At 41.5% G+C, this 18987-nt stretch overlaps 1 protein-coding gene across 3 annotated transcripts in view; it reads left to right on the top strand.

Annotated features, from left to right (window-relative positions):
* ice1 (KIAA0947-like (H. sapiens)) overlaps positions 1-13615 on the top strand; it is a 93256-nt gene extending 79641 nt beyond the window's left edge. For 2 of the 3 annotated variants that reach the window (XM_078240388.1, XM_078240397.1), the window contains 4 exons: positions 4063-4253; positions 5168-5274; positions 9027-9125; positions 11004-13615. In XM_078240388.1, coding sequence (XP_078096514.1) covers positions 4063-4253; positions 5168-5274; positions 9027-9125; positions 11004-11200 — 594 coding nt within the window. In that variant the 3' untranslated portion in view covers positions 11201-13615. The remainder of the gene's footprint in view (positions 1-4062; positions 4254-5167; positions 5275-9026; positions 9126-11003) is intronic. The other variant, XR_013500677.1, reaches the window with a different exon arrangement.
* Positions 13616-18987: the final 5372 nt, after the last annotated feature.

Genomic DNA, 18987 nt, shown 5'->3' with positions numbered 1-18987 from the left:
ATGGTGCAAATTAGGACACAGACAACAGAGTTTTACACGACCTCAAGTCCACAGAGGGTAGAATGTGGGATGCCAACCAGGAGTGCATTGGAATAGTCCGGCATTGAGGTACCAAAGGCATGGATGAGGGTATCAGCAGCAGATGAGTTAATGATGAGGAGAACACTGAGAGGCTGCAAAGAGCGACAGGTTAAGTAAGTGGCCAGCAAGATAACAGATGGAGTATTAAGTGGAGATGTGAGATTATTCGCTTGGATCATAAAATAGAAAATAAGATTTCTTTTTAAGGTAATAAAATTTGTAAATGTAGATATTCCAAGAGTCATGGATGTACTTATACTAGAAACACAATGTTAGCATGCAGATACGACAAGCAATTAGGTGGCCTTTATTGCATGGGGATTGGAGTACAGGAATAAAGAAAACTTACTAAAATTGATACAGAGACCCCACTTGGAATGTTTTCACTCCAAATTTAAGGAAGGATATACCTGGACTGGAGGCAGTACAGAGAAGGTTCATTGGATTGGTCCCCGGGATGAGAGAGTTGTCCTATGGGAGAGGCTGAGTAAATTGGACTTATGTTCTCTGGAGTTTAGGAGAATAAAAGATGACCTAATTGAAGCATACAGGGTTCTGAAAGGGCTGGACAGGATAGATGCTGAAAGGTTGTTTCCAACAGCTGGGGAATCTGAAACACACAACAGTCTCAGAATAGTTTAGGATTGAGATGAGAAATTTCTTCACTCATTGGACCATGAATCTTTGAAATTCTCTACGCCACACGGCTTTGGATGCTCCATTATTAAATGTATTTAACATTTTCAGGCTTGGGAATCAAGGGATATGGTAAACGTGTGAGAAAGTGGACTTGAAGACCATGGTCATATTGAATGCGGAGTATGGTCTATTCCTGCTCCTACCTAGTGTTCATTTGACAAAGATGGAGCTGGACAATACCAGCAAGATGAAAATAGGTAGCCTTGGTGATTAAAAGAAAAAGATAGGTTTACCTTTAACAACCACCGGATGTCTCAAAGTGCTTTACAGCCAATGAAGTACATTTGGAGTGTAGCATGTTGCAATGGAAAAAAGTGTGGCAGCCAATTTGCACACAGCAAGCTCCCACATAAAGCCTGTTCTGCACTGTAGAGATTCTATGATCGAGGTATAACTATTAGCAAGAATACTGGGAATAACTCCACTGCTTTTCTTCAGAATAATATCATGGGATCTTTTACATTCACCAGAGAGGGCAGGTGTCTCGGCCAAAGGATGCTACCAACTGAGCCACAGCTGATGGCACATATACTTGGTTGGAAGCTGATCTTGGAGAGGTTGCAAGCAGTATGATTCAGCTTCAGTCTGTTGGCAGAGTCACAGGGATGCAGTCTTCTGAATATTTAGTTAGAGAAAATTTCTGCTCAGCCAGTGCTGGATGCCAGACATGTCCAAATTTCATCTGCCATGTATCTTCTTGTTCGCAAGATTGTCTGTGTCCTCCTGAAGTCTGCTTCCTAAATTCTTACCACATTTCTGAACATTGTATTTTCTGTGAACTCTGAAAAGATTTCATGTATAAAGAGCTGTGATCCAACTACTGACAGCAGGTGAACATAACTCCAGTCTGAAAAACAATCATTCATCACTATTCTGTACTTGCTGTTGCTTAACCATTGTTGTTTCCATGCTGCAACTGTCCATTTGATCCCATGAGCTGTTATATTGCCGATAAGTCTATTCTGTGGGACTTTGTCAAATGTCTTTTTCTAAATGACAATTGCTTATGTCCCACATTGTTGTCTCTAAATGTTTCCTCATTATTGATAATTTGATTGGCCTCCAGTTGCCAGGTTTTTGCCGCTCTGGTTTTCAAACAAGAATGTAACATGTGCACTCCTCCAGTTCTCTGCCAACACCACCATATCCAAAGATGTTTTGGCCAGAGCCTGAGCAAATCCAACCTTTACCATCCCTATTCCCACTCCACCATCCCCACCATAATCTAGGCTGCATCCCATCCAGACCAGATGACATTTCCACTTTGAGGACTGCCAGTTTTTTAAATGTCTCCTCTTTATTTTTGTCCCATCCAATATCACTACGGCAACCTTTTTATTGCTCATTGGCAATATCCTAATCTGTAGTGAAGACTCATTTCATACTTCTGCCTTGATAAGATCATCCTTTTTTGGTCCCTAGTTAGCTCCACCTTCCCTCTGGGTATGTATTTACTACATATTTGTTCATAAAAAACTTTTTGGACTCATTATGTTACCCGCTAATCTGGTCTCATGGGGCCTGATATTACCATTTTCATTCTAAGTGCTGAATCTGGGTGCAATTCAGATCTGACTTGGAAACCTGCTTTCGGGCACCCCCATTAGCACTTAGCCTGAAAAAATATCGCAGGTCTGAATCACGCTGTGGGAAGGGCTTAGCGCGCCTGAAATGATGGGAGCTTTGAACTGCACATGTGCAGTTAGAAAAAAAATTGAAAATCGCGCCGCTGCCACATTGCTCCCGGGCCGCAAAAAGCGGATATCACCCCCACCCCAACAACACAACTGTCCCCCTTATCCACCCCCCCCCCGCTACGCAGACCGATCGCAACCTCCTGCCCCCCTTCACCCCCACCGATCGCTCGCAGAGTGGCAGCGGACCCCCCTGCCCCCCCCCCACCAGAGATCCATCTGGCCTCCTCTTCTCCACCTGGCCTCCCCCCACCAGAGAATGATCGGGCCTCCCCACCCCCCCCCCCCCAACCTCACCACCACCAGAGAGTGATTTGTCCTTTCTCTCTCTCTCTCCCCCCCCCCCCCCCCCCCCCCCCCCACTAGAGATACATCTGACCTGCCTCCCTCCCCCCCTCCACCACCGATCTGAGTCAGAGAGCCATTAGAACTGCTGAACTTACCTCTTCAGCAGCCGGAGCGCCCAAAACAGACCTTTGCCGAGCATGTCTGTTTTGCGCTGAATCTGGACACGCAAATGCGATGGTAAAGGGGGAAATGCTGATAAAGTTGGGCGGGCAGTTCATTAATTCAATTTAAATGCATGCAAATACATTTAAATCGCTTTTGCGCCCGTTTCGGGCGTGAATCGGATCACGGCCATTCCCGGGCCTCGGTAAAGTGGCCATCTGCACGGACGCGGGCACGGATCGCGTTAATGGCCTCACGCCCGACTTTACCACGTTTTCACGCCCAGAAACAGGCGCGATGCAATGGTAAAATCGGGCCCCTAGTCTGTCTTTTCATTTTTATTCCTTTTGCAATCTCCTCTGTACTTTGTATCTTTAGTTTGGCTCTCTACTGGAAGGTAAACTTTACAACTGCCATGAGCCTTTGTCTATCTTTATTTATTCAAGGATTTTAGCTTTGGATGCCCTCCATTTCCTCCTCAGAAACATATCTGCTCTGTGTCCGAACTATCTCTTCTTTGAAGGCATCTCATTATTCATTTACTGTTTTGCCGACCAATTTTTGATTCCAGTCTTAACAGACTGGAAGCCATTGGACTCCATTTGCTTTAATTATTCTCATAAAGGCTGAGATCGTAACCATGTGAAGAAAGGGTAAAAAGGAGAAATTCTTGAACAATTCGTAATTGACTGAAGTTAGCCGTCCTCAAGTTAAATATGTTAACAATTGAGCATACCTTGTCCTTTTCCAATGATGATATTATGATCACTCTTCTCCAAATGCGCTTTCACTAAAGCATGTTGTTCCGTTTCATTCCCCAAAATTATATCCAACTCTGCTTCCTTGCTTGCTGAGCTACAAGTACATTGTTCAAGAATTTCTCCTTTTTACCCTTTCTTCACATGGTTATGATCTCAGCCTTTATGAGAATATTTAAAGCAAATGGAGTCCAATGGCCTTCAGGTATTAGCACATCAGAGAGTGAAAATTTTACTTGGTCTGCTTATCGAAATTCTCAATTTCCAGAGATGAAAGCATATTGAGTTAACCACTGCTCACCAGTTTCTGTTGAGTTAAATGATAAAGTTGTATCTTCAAAATACTGTTAATTTAATTGATTTAATTATTTGGTTTTCAGAATCCACCTCTAGATATTAGTTCGTTGGTTTCGAGTTTCCTTATAGCAATGCAGCAGAGTCCGAAAGTGGGATTCCAAACAAGCAATGAATACGGAATAGATTTCAATGGTGATATGTGGGAGCTGATTTATGGCATAGATCTGCTGTGCTCTCAACAGCCATGGACATGGACACACAATTGCTTCATAAGGTACTTTACAGATCTGCTTGAATTAATGAGCTCCAGGATGTGAAAAATAAAATAATACTATTGATTTTAACATGCGTATAATTTCTGGTACTTTATTCAATCGAAGTGATGACGGAGCAATCATTATATTTTCCTAGTTGATATCACTATGCATGAATACACAACTCATCAGCTCCTACCATGACACTGATTACTGAAAAGGCAAAAGACCACATGGTACAGCTTGCTCCATGGCTCAGCTTATAATTGAGCCGAAACAATTAGCTACTTGCAGTTAGGTGCTACAATTAGCCTCAGCACCCCAGTCTTGGAGAGGATAGAAATAAGTCAGGGTTCACACTTACGATATCTATTCAGTGACATTTGCTGGACAGTACATGTACTTGGATATCCACAGTCACTTGGGTGATCACTGAGTATTTCGAAGGTCTTCACGGGTGTAACTATCACAAGCCAGTTTAACTCAGAATGTTAATATTTTGTCAACATGTTTCAGTCACATAGCAGCATCAAATTGAGAATCATATCTGAAATTACTTGTTAGCCTGAAAATCCATTAATCTATAGGGTCCTTCAGAAACTATGGCAGTTTTGTTTTAATAATTGTTCATACTTATAATTTAAAATGGCTGCTCAGCTGAATTTTCTGGCATCAGCAAACCTCTCGGATAACCATAAGTAAATTAACAGCAGCTAGTGGGGCATGCTGCTGTAAAATTTCCTTTTGCATGATATAACTAAGTGCATCCACTTTATTTCCAGTTCAGTGAAATGGCAAACAAGTAAGAAGTTTAAGTGCTTTTCTTTGATAATATTTCCTGTATAATGTTATTTATGTTTTTGCTGGAAAGCTTATAGTGTGCATTTTCCTTTCTTGATGCTGGTTGATTCCTCTGCTATGGTATTTCTTTTAGGAAGGAGGTATGGCCTGTGTTGGATAAGTGGATGAAACGCAGAAAAGGACAGAATGCTATTTTACACGTCCAGGATGTCACGGTTGCAGGCGTCATGAGACTTATTGGTAATTAACTTGATTACTGGTAACTGTATTTACCGTAGCCGAAGATCATGAAATAGACCAAACGCATTCTAGCATTTCATTATAAATTTACCACATACAGCTTTTGCTTTCTAAACGCTGTAATTTTATGGAAAAAATTGTTTTTAAATGAAAGCGAACCTTCACTCAAAAGATGTTCATTCAAGGTTTAGGTTAGGTTGATTGGTCATGCCAAATTGCCCCTTAGTGTCAGAGGGATTTGCGGGGTTACAGGGATAAGCCCTCGGTGGTATTGTTGTTGATGCAGGCTGAATGGGCCGAATGACCACCCCCTGCACTGTAGGGATTCTATGATTTATATTTTAAAATGTCAACTCTATTTTGTAGGGCAGGTAGTTTCAAATAGAGATTATCAAATTAATTTGAACCATCTTTTTGCAAAGAAACACCCAGCCTATTTTCCAAAAGTTGTCATTAATGCAAAATCAATTTTTTCTGTCATCCAAAAAAATCCTAAAAAGTTATTTAAAATAATAACAGAAACCAAATGACTTTGGCAACATTTTGCTGTCCCAGCTGCAATTTTAGAGATTACCCGATGTATTTGTGTAAATTGTTATTGTTGTGACAAAACTAGCATATATAAATGATTATTTTGATTGCCTATTGCTAAATTTGGCCGTTATGGTATTTGAAAAGGAAACAGTGAATTCAGGCTTACCATTAGAGCAACATTTAGCCGTATTTTTTTATTTAACTCCTTCGCATTTGTTGCGAAGAATAAGCTAATAGTCCTGAGTGTGTATTTCCAATGAAGAGCAGGAGGACTTCAATTTGTTTTGTTTGTTGCGCGCAAAGTTTTAATTTTCTGTACACAATCTGGAGTAAATGCAAGTGGATGTTTTGATTTGGGCAACCCCCAAAAAGACCGCAGTTATTTGAGATCGAAAATAGAAAATACTGGAAACTCTTCAGTCAGGCAACATCCGCAGACAGACCACAGTCAGTAAGGATAGGCAACAACACCTCCACAATCATCCTCAACACCGGTGATCCGCAAGGCTTTGTTCTCAGACCTTTACTATGCTACACTATATGCTCCTTATACAGCTCTGACTGTATGGCCAAATTCCGCTCCAACCCGATTTTCAAGTTTGCTGATGACACCACCATTGTAGGTCGGATCTCAAACAAGGACAAGACACAGTACAGGAAAGCGACAGAGAATCTAGTGAACTGACGCGACAACAATAATCTCTCCCTCAATGTTAAAAAACGATAGTCATCGACTTCAGGAAGCATCGTCGAGGACGTGCCACTGTCTACTTCAATGGGGACAAAGTAGAAATGATCGAGAGCTTCAATTGTTTAGGTGTCTAGATCACCAACAATCTGTCCTGGTCCCTCCATGCGGACATTACAGTTAAGAAAGCCCACCAACACCTCTACTTTCTCAGGAGACTAAGGAAATTTGGCATATCTGCTACAACTCTCACCAACTTCTACAGATGCACCATAGAAAGCATTCTTTCCAGTTGTATCACAGCTTGGTATAGCTCCTCCTGCTCTGTCCAAGACCGCAATAAACTACAACGGGTCATAAATGAAGCCCAGTCCATCACTCAAACCAATTGACACTGTCTACACTTCCTGCTGTCTCAGAGAAGCAGCCAGCATAATCAAAGACCCCACGCACCCCAGGCATACTCTCTTCCACCTTCTTCCATCAGGAGAAAGATACAATAGTCTGAGGTCACGTACCAACCGACTCAAAAATAGCTTCTTCCCTGCTGCCAAATGGACCTACCTCTTTTTTAAAAAGCTGTTTTAAAAAAAAGGGGGTGGGGACGTGGCTCCTTTGCCTCCAGTTTTTATCCCCTGGCCGCCACCACATTGAGGGGTGTTAGTTACAGATCGTTATGGATAACAAAGTCTCCGTAGTCTTCAATAGGTTAAGTTTTTATTAACTATAACTATTTACATGTACAGTAACTGGTACAAGCTCGGAGCTGTTTCCAGGCTTAGATCTACACATGCTTTTGCCCTGAGTCTGGGTCAGTTGATCTTTCTCTATACCCGAGCTATGACCGTAACACTACATTCTGCACTCTCTCCTTACCTTCCCTATGTTTGGTATGCTTTGTCTGTATAGCACGCAAGAAACAATACTTTTCACTGTATAACTAATACAACAATAAATCAATTCAATATCCATAGAGTGGGAAAAATTATATATAGGCAAAAATTCCCGAGCTCCAGGGGTTATCCCGGTGAAGTGCAAACTTCACATGAGCATTTGCCCTGCACTGGGAACAGTCAGCTAAATTGTAACTTAAATCAAAAACTTTGGGTGGTTTTGGCTGTCATAAAGTAATAGTTACCCAAAAAAGTTAGAATTGAAAACATTTCTAGCTTCTGGGTAACTATATTATAGAGATCTGCACCAAACCCCCATATAATTCTCCCCCTCCCCTTAAACAGGATGCCTACCACCCCCGTGCCACTGAATGGCTGACACCCCCCCCCTCTCTCCCCCAACTGGCTGATGTCCCCCTGCTTGACACTCTTCCCCCCCCCCCCCCCCCCCATTCCCGATGCCTCAAATGGCAGACATGCACACACACACACCCCATCTCCCCGGTTGACTGACCACTCTCCCCAAATCTTGAGCTATCTGACAAATCTCCCTCCCCTTTGAGAGTAGCTAGACCTTTAAACTCTCCTGATTTACAGCATTTGTAAAAAAAAGGCGGGGTGGGGACGTGGCCTCTTTGCCTCCAGTTTTTATCCTGTGGCCGCCACCACGTTGAGGGGTGTTAGTTACAAATCGTTATGGATAACAAAGTTTCCGTAGTCTTCAATAGGTTAAGTTTTTATTAACTATAACTACTTACATGTACAGTAAATGGTACAAGCTCGGAGCTGTCTCCAGGCTTAGATCTACACATGCCTTTGCCCCTGAGCCTGGGTCATTTGCTTTCCTGCATCACTGTGGAGTGGTTCTGTACACGGTCCCAAATTAATCCTATATGTACCAGACCCTTGTACCACATTTCACCCTCCATGGATGCTGCCCATACAGCTATTGGTGTTTTCAGTTCACATTTCCAGTATTTTACTGATGCCCAACAATGAGCATTTGACTCTGCTTTCTTCCTATTTGAGCTTCAATTGTGGTGAATTTGAAGTATGTTTTATATCTCTTAATGTCTCCTCGTGGATATATGCATGCATGTTTACATTGAGCGAAAAATCATTGTTAACTGCCATTATTACCAGTCAGTCTGGATACCCAAGAGCAATTTGTTTTCTATGTATTAACATTTTTGTAATTGCTTTCCTGTTATAGTGTGTTACAACAATATAGCATATACTATTGCAGCAAAATAATAGGGAATGTATATTTAGAGCTTTCATGAGGATGCCCCAAGCAGGTTATTATATTGAGTGATGGTTCTGTGTTGGCACTTTGCTCCATTTCATTTGGTTCACCACTGCAGGTGTGGCCCTGCCACTACTATAAGTCTGTTGATTCTGTGATCAAACTGATTAATGCATATCCTCTTTCTGTGGGGGATTGCGATGGTGCTGCATTTCAGTAGGCCAGAGATAGGAGTCATAATTTCAAGACTTTGAGAGGAAAGTAATTAATTAAAAGTGACTATCTTGTGTATTTTGTGCATAAGTTATTCAATATTCGAGGCCTTCTGTTAGATATTACAGAATTGTGGTGTTACACATTTATGTTTAACTGGGTTTTATTTAATTGTAAGGACGCCTGGGTCAGCAAGGACTGAAGAAAGAATCCTTAGTAGCTGTAAAAAACATGGGTGCGGTGATAAACAAATTCCTCCAACAGGCTTTTCAAGAAGGTAAGTGTTCTTGTACATGTCACTGTAAAGGAACTTTCTTGCTTTAATTTTGAATTCTGTTTAACACGTGATCATGTGACTTCAAGAATTGCATGTATGCTACACAGAAATCCTATTTATTAAATCATTACTAGAAGAAACTGGCAACAGCTTCTCTCTGTTTAAAAGCTAGGTTTAAATCAGTATGATATTTTAACTCCCCCCCCCCCCCCCTCCCCTCCCCGATGTTTTTTTTGGTATGGTTGCCTGCAGTGCTCTTTCTGGACCGATGTTGCTATGTGTCAAAAGCAGATAACATTTGATTTGCAAGAGGGCTTTGAGCAGATTTTCCCAGTATCAGGGTTTCCTGCCTTGTCACCAGAGAAGTCAGAGGGGAATGCATTCCCACTGACCAGATCTGTCCCACAACCACTTAACATTCACTCAGACGCAAGCCCCATCTCAGAGAGATTCAAATGAGTCATGAACAACATTGTCAGACACATTTTGGATATTCTTGGGGGTTTCTGAGGGTAAGCTGCCTGTCCTAGCAGACTACATCACAAAGGATACCAAATTTCAAGTAAAATGCTGATCATTGTCCTCTAAAGGGCAACAGGGAATGTGCAATAATTGCTCACCTTGCACATGATGTCCATATACCAAAAGTGAAAATGCAAAGCAAAGAATGTACCTTTTTTTTAATAGGTCCCTAGCTCTTGAAAAGCATGTTTTCTCTGTGCATGTGGTCACTAACTTGATTATCTTGGAAAATAAAAGTTGAAATTTCTACACATGACTTTGGGCAGCTGATGATGCAGCTGTATAGAACGCTGGTTAGGCCACATTTGGAGTACTGCGTCCAGTTCTGGTCGCCGCACTACCAGAAGGATGTGAAGGCGTTAGAGAGAGTGCAGAGAAGGTTTACCAGGATGTTGCCTGGTATGGAGGGTCTTAGCTATGAGGAGAGATTGGGTAAACTGGGCTTGTTCTCCCTGGAAAGACGGAGAATGAGGGGAGATCTAATAGAGGTGTACAAGATTATGAAGATGATAGATAGGGTGAACGGTGGGAAGCTTTTTCCCAGATCAGAAGTGATGATCACGCGGGGTCACGGGCTCAAGGTGAGAGGGGCAAAGTATAACTCAGATATTAGAGGGATGTTTTTTACACAGAGGGTGGTGGGGGCCTGGAATGCGCTGCCAAGTAGGGTGGTGGAGGCAGATACACTGACATCGTTTAAGACTTACCTGGATAGTCACATGAGCAGCCTGGGAATGGAGGGATACAAACGATTGGTCTAGTTGGACCAAGGAGCGGCACAGGCTTGGAGGGCCAAAGGGCCTGTTTCCTGTGCTGTACTGTTCTTTGTTCTTTGTTCAAACATATATTTTCAGTCATAGGAAGTTTTATTTTGCCATTTTTATGCATCAATGGAAAAATATTTATTCTAAATAAGCTTAACAAAAGAGAAGTTAATGCCATGGTCAGATCAGCCATCATATTGAGTGGCAGAGCAGGGTTGAGGGGCCAAATATTTCTTGCGTTTAATTTCCTATCTTGTCTTTAAACTGTCAGAAGTAGTAAGTAGAAGGCTGATTGATTTAGGAAATATCTTTTCACAACCTAGAACTTAGGTTTGATTAATAAAGAGAGTAAGACAGTGCTTGAGATTTGGTAGAAAAGGAAGATCTATTCCACTGTTGCTGAAATATCTGGACGCTTTTTGCCTGTATATTTTGGATCTTTAATATGTCTTGACATATCAGATCTAGTTCAAAGATGCTTTTACTGATTGTGAATAGAAGAAAATGTGTAATGTATTTGATGCTTTAAATATTTAATGTATTATGTATTGAGCAGTTTGTGATCATGATTTCTGCTCTATGACATTTCCAGGTGTCCCATGGCCTATACAGTTATCAGCAGTGTATGCGGTTTACGACTTAGCTCCCAGTAACCCTATGGGAGCCCTGGAGGCCCTACGTACATGGAGTGCATCAATAACTGAACTAATTCCTTCTGAGGCAAGCAACTGCTTGATGGAACTGGAGAACCTTTATCAAAGATTAAACTCTGAGAAAACAAATCCGTAAGAATTGCATCCAGCAAGCTTTTGAAATGAAAAATTTGTCAACCAGAAGTGATCACTCGGGAAACTAATGCTCAAAAAAAGGTGTTTTCAGCTGGAGGTAATAACCTGTACCAAACAATATCTGATAAACAATATGCAGTAGTTACTAGCAGTTCTGAATATGGCATTAAGTTAAGTTAACTCATCCCACTTCCTTCATCTTTCTCCGTAAATATTAACACTAATGTCAAAAGAAAATCGGAAAGTCATAGCCACAAAATGTGGTAAAAGTGGGCTAAGGACTACCACCTTCACCCAAAATTACAAGATTTGAAAATTTGCATAAGAGATTATTCAATGAATGGAAATCAATGAATATGCTTTTCTTCATACGAGGAAATGACTTCAGACCTCAGTATAGCCAATTTCTATTCTGGATTTCTGTTAACCTCTTTCACCCTAGTTGAAGATTTGGATAGCTAGAGGGCACCATATTGGGCCATACCATCTTCCTTGCTATGAAAGGGGTAAAAAATATCAGCCAGGCGTTTTGCTCTCGATGCCATCCAGTGATTTCTACTGGAAAGTGTGTAGCCATCAGAATGGCATTTGGCAAGGTAGTTGAGGGCTGCTGATAATCTTTGCCACTGTACTCCTTGTATGAATCACTGCCCTCAGGATAGAAAGCAAGAAGAATTGATTGAGGGTGAGAGTATTTCTGGAGTTCATAGAATCATAGAAACCCTGCGGTGCAGAAAGAGGCCATTTGGCCCATCAAGTCTGCACCAACCACAATTCCACCCAGGCCCTACCCCATATCCCTACATATTTACTCGCTAATCCCTCTAACCTATGCATCTCAGGAGTTGAGGTAGTGTTGTTTATTTACCATTCATAAAGTGTAATTTATCACATGCTTCCAAAATAATTGACCATTTTGCATACATTTTGTTCTGCTCTGTTGCCCCATTAGGCTGACTGCACAGTGTTATTTGCTTTTTCAATCCTGAAAAATGTTTAAGGTTTTCAGACTTCCTGAGAATGATTTCAGGATGTGTACAGTAACCTCTGGCCAGGGTGCATCAGGAGATTCTTTTTTTAAATCCTGGTCTCACCACTTGTGAAATTCAGACTAGATCAAACTTGGAAAAGGTGGCTTTACCCTCACCCTTCCTGACTTCAATGACAAAATGCATTTCATAGTATAGCATGGATTCCTACAGACTAAGACTGTTTCAAGTTTTATGGTTTGTCTGTGCTGAATTTATTAATTTCAATTAAGATCTGTTGACTTCAGTATCCCTCACCTGTTGCTGATCAATGCTTAGTGACTTTTAGCTCAAATGTTTTCATGCATGTCTAATGCTCAGTGTCTAGACTCACAAGGGAGAGTAGGCCTTGCATGATGTAACAGAGCTGTATCTCTATCATTACCTCTGAAGAAAGGGGAGAAAATGTGGCAGTGTGGTGTTGCAAAACAGAAACAAGTATTTTTTTTACCATGTTTTGTGAGCTCCTAACAGTTTGAGCTGAATGTGCTTTTTGTATTTTTGTTCCTTAACATTATCCTTTAACGCCATCCATCTGTGTTTTGATCTGCATGGTCAATCAATGAAAATGTTAGTAAATCCTTTGTGTTAGCCCTGTGAATTGATTAAGTTCTCGGAGTGGATTTTGGACAGGGTTACCGACTGGGAATTGAGAGATGTGCGCATTAGTCCACTGTGTGACATTTTGAGGATATTGTGAGCAGGCTGGAAAGGGTTATGTTGTTCTTTATGTCACAAGTTAAATTAGTTCCCAGTATGCCATTATTCCAAGTAGTATTTCTGATTATGCTGCACTTACAAATATCAGGCACTTGAATGGTACAATAATCGTAAAAATCTGGAACTTAACCATTTTTTTAACTTATTTTGCCAGAGTTCATCTGACCACAGATACACTTCCAAATGAAAATGACCTAATTTCACTTCAGGTCACACATTATGTTGTGTGTTTGCGCCTGTGTGTCCTGATCATTCAGCTATATTTGTTCATGAGCTGTTGGATAAGCAAGTCCGAATTTTTACAGAAAGTAACAATGTAGATATTGTGTTGAGTCCCTCAAGTCCCTGGACTGGCAGAGATTAGCTTAAACTGATATTTCCTTATAGCTATGTACATATGATTATTCATAGTGAAAAATGTGATTTTGTTTTCTGTGAATGCTTGTAATTAGATGAAACTTTGTTTCTGAATATTTTTGTTCCATTTGGGAATGTTTTATTATATATAAAGTCACAGGTGCAATGTAGGTTTTGGGTTGTGTACAAAAATTTCTTGGTAAATATGTATAACACTGTTCTGTTGAGTTTTTTAATAACTTTTTATACAAAATCTTCTGGAATTTTCATGTGCAACTTGTTTTGTATTAAAGTAAAATATTGAATCACATTTCTTGTTTTGTGAGCAGTATTCCAATAGATCAGGTAGAGAAATGGAAAGTAAATTGGAATTGAAGAATGTGTCAATGACAAATACTTCCTTTCTCTTTCAGCTTTCCTATGTTACACAGGTCACCACAAACTGATTATCAACCATCATTTTACTTTGGGATCTGGCAGGGTTTTTTACAGCTGGATACCAATAACAGATTATATTTTAAAATAATGCACATTCATAGCCATTTGCTGTTCTTTGCTAAGATATCCAGGTGAAATACTGACTCTCTCATCAATAGCTTAGCACATTAAATGTGCAACCTATGTGTAAAACAGTCCAAGTAACTTAATAGGAGTGTTATTTATGGATGGAACCAGACAAATAAATATACTTCAAAAGTAGTTTTTGCACACCCGCGTGTCCATCTTAGATAATGTTGACTGCTTAGAGGTTAAAAAAGGGGCGACATGGACAAGTTGGGCCAAAGGGCCTGTTTCCATGCTGTAAACCTCTGTGACTGGGCTTTGTATGAGGCTGTTGCTTACTTAGCCACCGAGAAGTGGTGTTTAGAGTATTTTTATATGAACAATACCTACTCCTAAACATGGCCATTCACTATGATGCTGTGTAATGAAACAAATGTTTTATTAAACATAATGTACGCATCTGAATCTTTAACTTGTTCAGCTTGATCAGATCTCGTCAGCATCTTGATATTCCCCTTGAGTTCATTAGACATTACTGTTCAGTACTTTGACAGTGCCAAGTAATCAGAATAAATATATTTGAACTTTTTTCTCTCAAAGTCTTTAAAGTGATTCAGGCATTTTCTTCTGAATTCTAATTAGATTTTGCTGATGATTTTAAGTAATACAAGTATCCTCACCTTCCCCTCCTGCTGCAACCACAGCTGATCATGAGGTCGGGGCTCATGACATGAGCTTAACAGTGGGTCAGTTGAACTTTTGCAGTGGGACACAGCTGGGTGTTTAGCTGGGTGTTTAGGTGGGTGTGGTGGGACAAGGGGTTGGGAGGGTTCAGGCCACAATGGGTTATGGAAGAAGTTGGCAGCTGCAGTGGAGTGCAATTGTACAGCATGTCATGTGGTCTAAAATGATAGCATTGTAGTTTTATTACAGGAGTGTAAATCTAAAGCCTGGACCAATGATTCAGAGACATTAGAGGTGGGGAATTCAAATTCAGTTAATTAAATAGTTCTGGAATTTAAAAAAGTGTCTGTAGTGGTAACCATGTATCTACTTACTATCTGTTATTTTCTTAAAGAAAATGTAGTTCACTAATGTCCTTTAGGCAAGAAAGTCTGCAGCCCTGACCTGATCTGGTCTATCCAGACCCACAGAAATGTGGTTGACCACATTCTGAAATGGCACAGCAAGCCAATCAGCTGTTATAAAGGTTGTTTACTGTCACCTTCACAGGGGCAATTAGGGATGGGCAATTCTCCCATCCCGCAGTGAGCCAGGAGATTCCAGCGGTGCCTGATGCACAGGATCTGTGCTGGGCGTCCCACCCCGACAGCGCCTCCCAGTGCCGGATGTCTAGCTGTGTCAACTGCATGCCAGAAATCGGCAGGGAGCCACATAAATTATTTAAATGTGAGTAAATGATTTAATTGCAAATAGCGAGCTTGGGACTGAAGTCTCCAGGCCCACTAGCATTAACCACCCCTGTTTCGCCCCACCCCCACTGGGCAGGAGTATTTCACTCTAGTGGGGTTTACAGTAACTCCCCGCTTTTGGGGAACTGGCAGCCCGACCCTGCCAAAGTGAAGGGGGAGCAATCGGGCCCCTCCCGCTCCAGATGGTTATGCGCTGGGGGGGGTGCCCCTTGGCACTGCCCTTCAGGCACTTGGCAGTGCCAAGAGGCATGGCCTAGGGGGACAGGGACCTCATGGGGTGACCGGTGAGAGTAGATGGAGGGGGGGGTTCCCACTGCCACTCTGCAGAGAGGATTGGTAGGGAAGGGAGGGAATCCAGTGATCAGGGGATCGGGGCTGGCTATCCGGGGTGGGGTTGGGGGGGGGGGGGGGGGGTGGGGGGTGCGAGGCTGTCCCAGGCATGTCGGGGGGATGGGGGGGGCGGGGAAGTGTCAGTATTGTGGGGATGGTGGGGCTGGCCAACAATCGGGAGGCTGGCAGACAAAGGTCACCATGCATGTGCCGATCTGACAGATCAGCGCATGCGCAATAGCTTGCTCAGCGCAATGCTGCTGACCTCTCCGGTGGGAATAGATCCACCCCCTGATTTTCAGCGTACTTCACACTAGTGCACTCTGCAATGCACAGTGTGTGGAAGATTGAAAAAAACCAGCAGGTTTACTCCAGTTTACACACAAATTTGACACTTAGAATTTTTTGGGAGAATCCCGGCCCATGTCAACGACACTAATATCCCATGGATGAATAATAAAAGGTCCAATACAGAACAGCTCCATCTATTTCAGCAGTCCAGTTGGACATTCTGGTTTTGGAAGCAACAGGAATACTGATCCTGGGGATCGAGCTTGAAGGATTAATTCAGGCATAAGCAAAATTATTCATGATGGGTGAATGATGGAAATATGTATGAAATGAGGAAGTAATCAAGTGATGCTTAATGGGAAATATGAGCAAGTGTCAGACTAATTGTATGATTCATGGTGGTTTTGGATCATGTTGGTAATTATACCTGGTTGTTTTAATGAAGGATCATGAGGTTCAGAATGGTTACAGCACTTTAGGAGGCCATTCGGCCCAAGTACACCATGCCAACTCTGCAAGAGCAATTCAGCCAGTCCTAATTCAGCTACTCTTACTCCCCCACCCTATTCCTGTAACTGCACATTTTTTCTCTTCAGATGCTTATCTTCTTTGAAAGCCATATTTGAATCCACATCCACCACCCTCCCAGGTGCTGCATTCCAGATGCTAACCACTTGTTCTGTTAAAGAATGTGGCCTTTGCTTCTTTTGTCATCTTAAACCTGTATCTTCTGATTCTCAACCCCTCAGCCAAAGGGAACAGTTTCTCCCCCTCTGCTCTGTTCAGACCCCTCATTATTTTGTACACCTCTTATCGAATCTTCTCTCAACCTTCTCTGAAATCAACCCCAGCTCCTCCAATCTATTCTCATCACCAAAGTTGCTCATCCCTGAAACCATTATTGTAAATCTTTTCTGCACATTCCCTAAAGCTTTCACATCTTTCTGAAAGTGCAGTGCTCAGAACCTGACACAGTACTCCAGTTGAGGCTGAGCCAGTGTTTTGTGAAAGTTCACTACAACTTCTTTGCTTTTGTGCTCTTAAGCCTTTCTAAACCCAGGACTCACATTTCTCTTAACCACATTCCCAACCTACCCTGCCACCTTCAGTGACTTTCACCTATATCCAGGTATCCCTGATCCTGCACACACTAGAATTGTACCATTTAGTTTATGTTGCCATTATCTTCCTATCAAAATGTATCACTTCACATTTCTCTGCATTAGGTTTCACCTGCCACATGTTCACCAGTTCAACCAACCCAAAGGTCTACCACTACCCTCCTCACAGTTTTCAATATTTTGAAGTGTATTATCATCTAGAAATGTTGAAATTGTGCCCTGTACCTTCAAGTCCAAGCCATTAATACCCGTATCAAGAAAGATAATGGTCCTTGGGGAATACCAGGGCATACCTTCCAGTCTGAAAATTGGCAATCATTTACCAAGAATTTCCGTTTCCTTTCACTCAGCAAACTTTCCATTCATGACTTCACTGTGCCTGTTATTCCACAGGCTTCAAATTTGCTGACAGACCTATTATTCTGGAACTTTATTAAACGCCTTTTGGAAGTCTATATACACGACATTAACCAGATTACTCTAATCGACACTCATCTTGCCTCACAAAATATTTAATCAAGTTTGCTGACCACAAACTCTATCTCTTTTCAGGTGGTGATGAGCCAACTGTGCAGTTGCTATTTTTGCTTCAAATTACCCACATTTGCAATGTTTATCTTTTTTATCGAACTTGTTATAAGACCATAAGACATAGGAGCGGAAGTAAGGCCATTCGGCCCATCGAGTCCACTCCACCATTCAATCATGGTTGATTTCAGCTCCATTTACCCGCTCTCTCCCCATAGCCCTTAATTCCTCGAGAAATCAAGAATTTATCAATTTCTGTCTTGAAGACGCTCAACGTCTCGGCCTCCACAGCCCTCTGTGGCAATGAATTCCACAGACCCACCACTCTCTGGCTGAAGAAATTTCTCCTCATCTCTGTTCTAAAGTGACTCCCTTTTATTCTAAGGCTGTGCCCCCACGTCCTAGTCTCCCCTGTTAATGGAAACAACTTCCCTACGTCCATCCTATCTATTCCATGGTCGTTGTGAACTCCAAATGCAAACTACCTTTTCTTGCTATGCTATTCACAACTTCACGGTCATCATGTCCAGGGGAATGTGCAGGAGTTCTACATGTGCAGTGTTTTATGTGGGAGGAGAGCAAAAGCACACTCAGAAATATCTACAGTCACTATCATAAAATATTTTGGCTTATGTCTGTGTTATGAGGTGCTGGAGTATTTCTGGTTACCTCACACAGAATACATTTTGTGTTCTAACAGCAGTGTGATTGTATCCTGCAACTGAAATATTAAGGTACAAGCATGCTTTTATATTTCAGAAAACATAAATGGTTGGATAGAACATGTGAAATATTATACACAAAGCCTATTTGGCCCTACTGGCCCATTTTTGGCTTTCTCCAGAAGCACAACTAGTTGTTTCTTGAAACTACTATTCATGCCAGTGGCTGTATGTAGTGACTTTTGGGTGAAAATGTTCCTCCTGTTCTTACTAGGTACAGGCCAGTAACAATGCTCAAAATCATAATGATCTAAACTGCTTTAGTTTGTCTAAAATACTTCATTCTAATTCCACGTGAGTTGCATGCTGGCACAGGTTATCGATGTAGCGCTTTTAAATTCCCACATCATGTAGTGTGACACAAACCTGTTAGCAGTGAATAAGCCCTTAAACTATCCGGAATCTGATTTGTATTTTTGCATTTATTTGGGACTGTGTAATTGCTTACTTAACTGTTTTCTGTATCACACAGAAAATCATTACATTTATTTCCTCTCTCCAAGCAATATAGCAGCAAGAACAACTAAGCCATGGACATTCAGTATGAATTATAGTTTGTCATATTGAATTAAATTATATTCCATTATCTCACTGTGGAGTCACTTATTACTTGATGCATTCTCATGTTCAATATTTCACTGATAATTCAATTAAGTGAGTAGAATTACAACTGATATCATCGTGACTTATTTCTGCAGAAGAATCACCAGTGGACCACAAGTTTAAATAACAAGTACAAAAACTTAGCCTTTGT

Source organism: Mustelus asterias, chromosome 2 (genome assembly GCF_964213995.1).
Source record: "Mustelus asterias chromosome 2, sMusAst1.hap1.1, whole genome shotgun sequence".
Lineage (NCBI taxonomy): Eukaryota > Metazoa > Chordata > Chondrichthyes > Carcharhiniformes > Triakidae > Mustelus > Mustelus asterias.
This window is presented reverse-complemented; position numbering and strand designations above follow the sequence as displayed.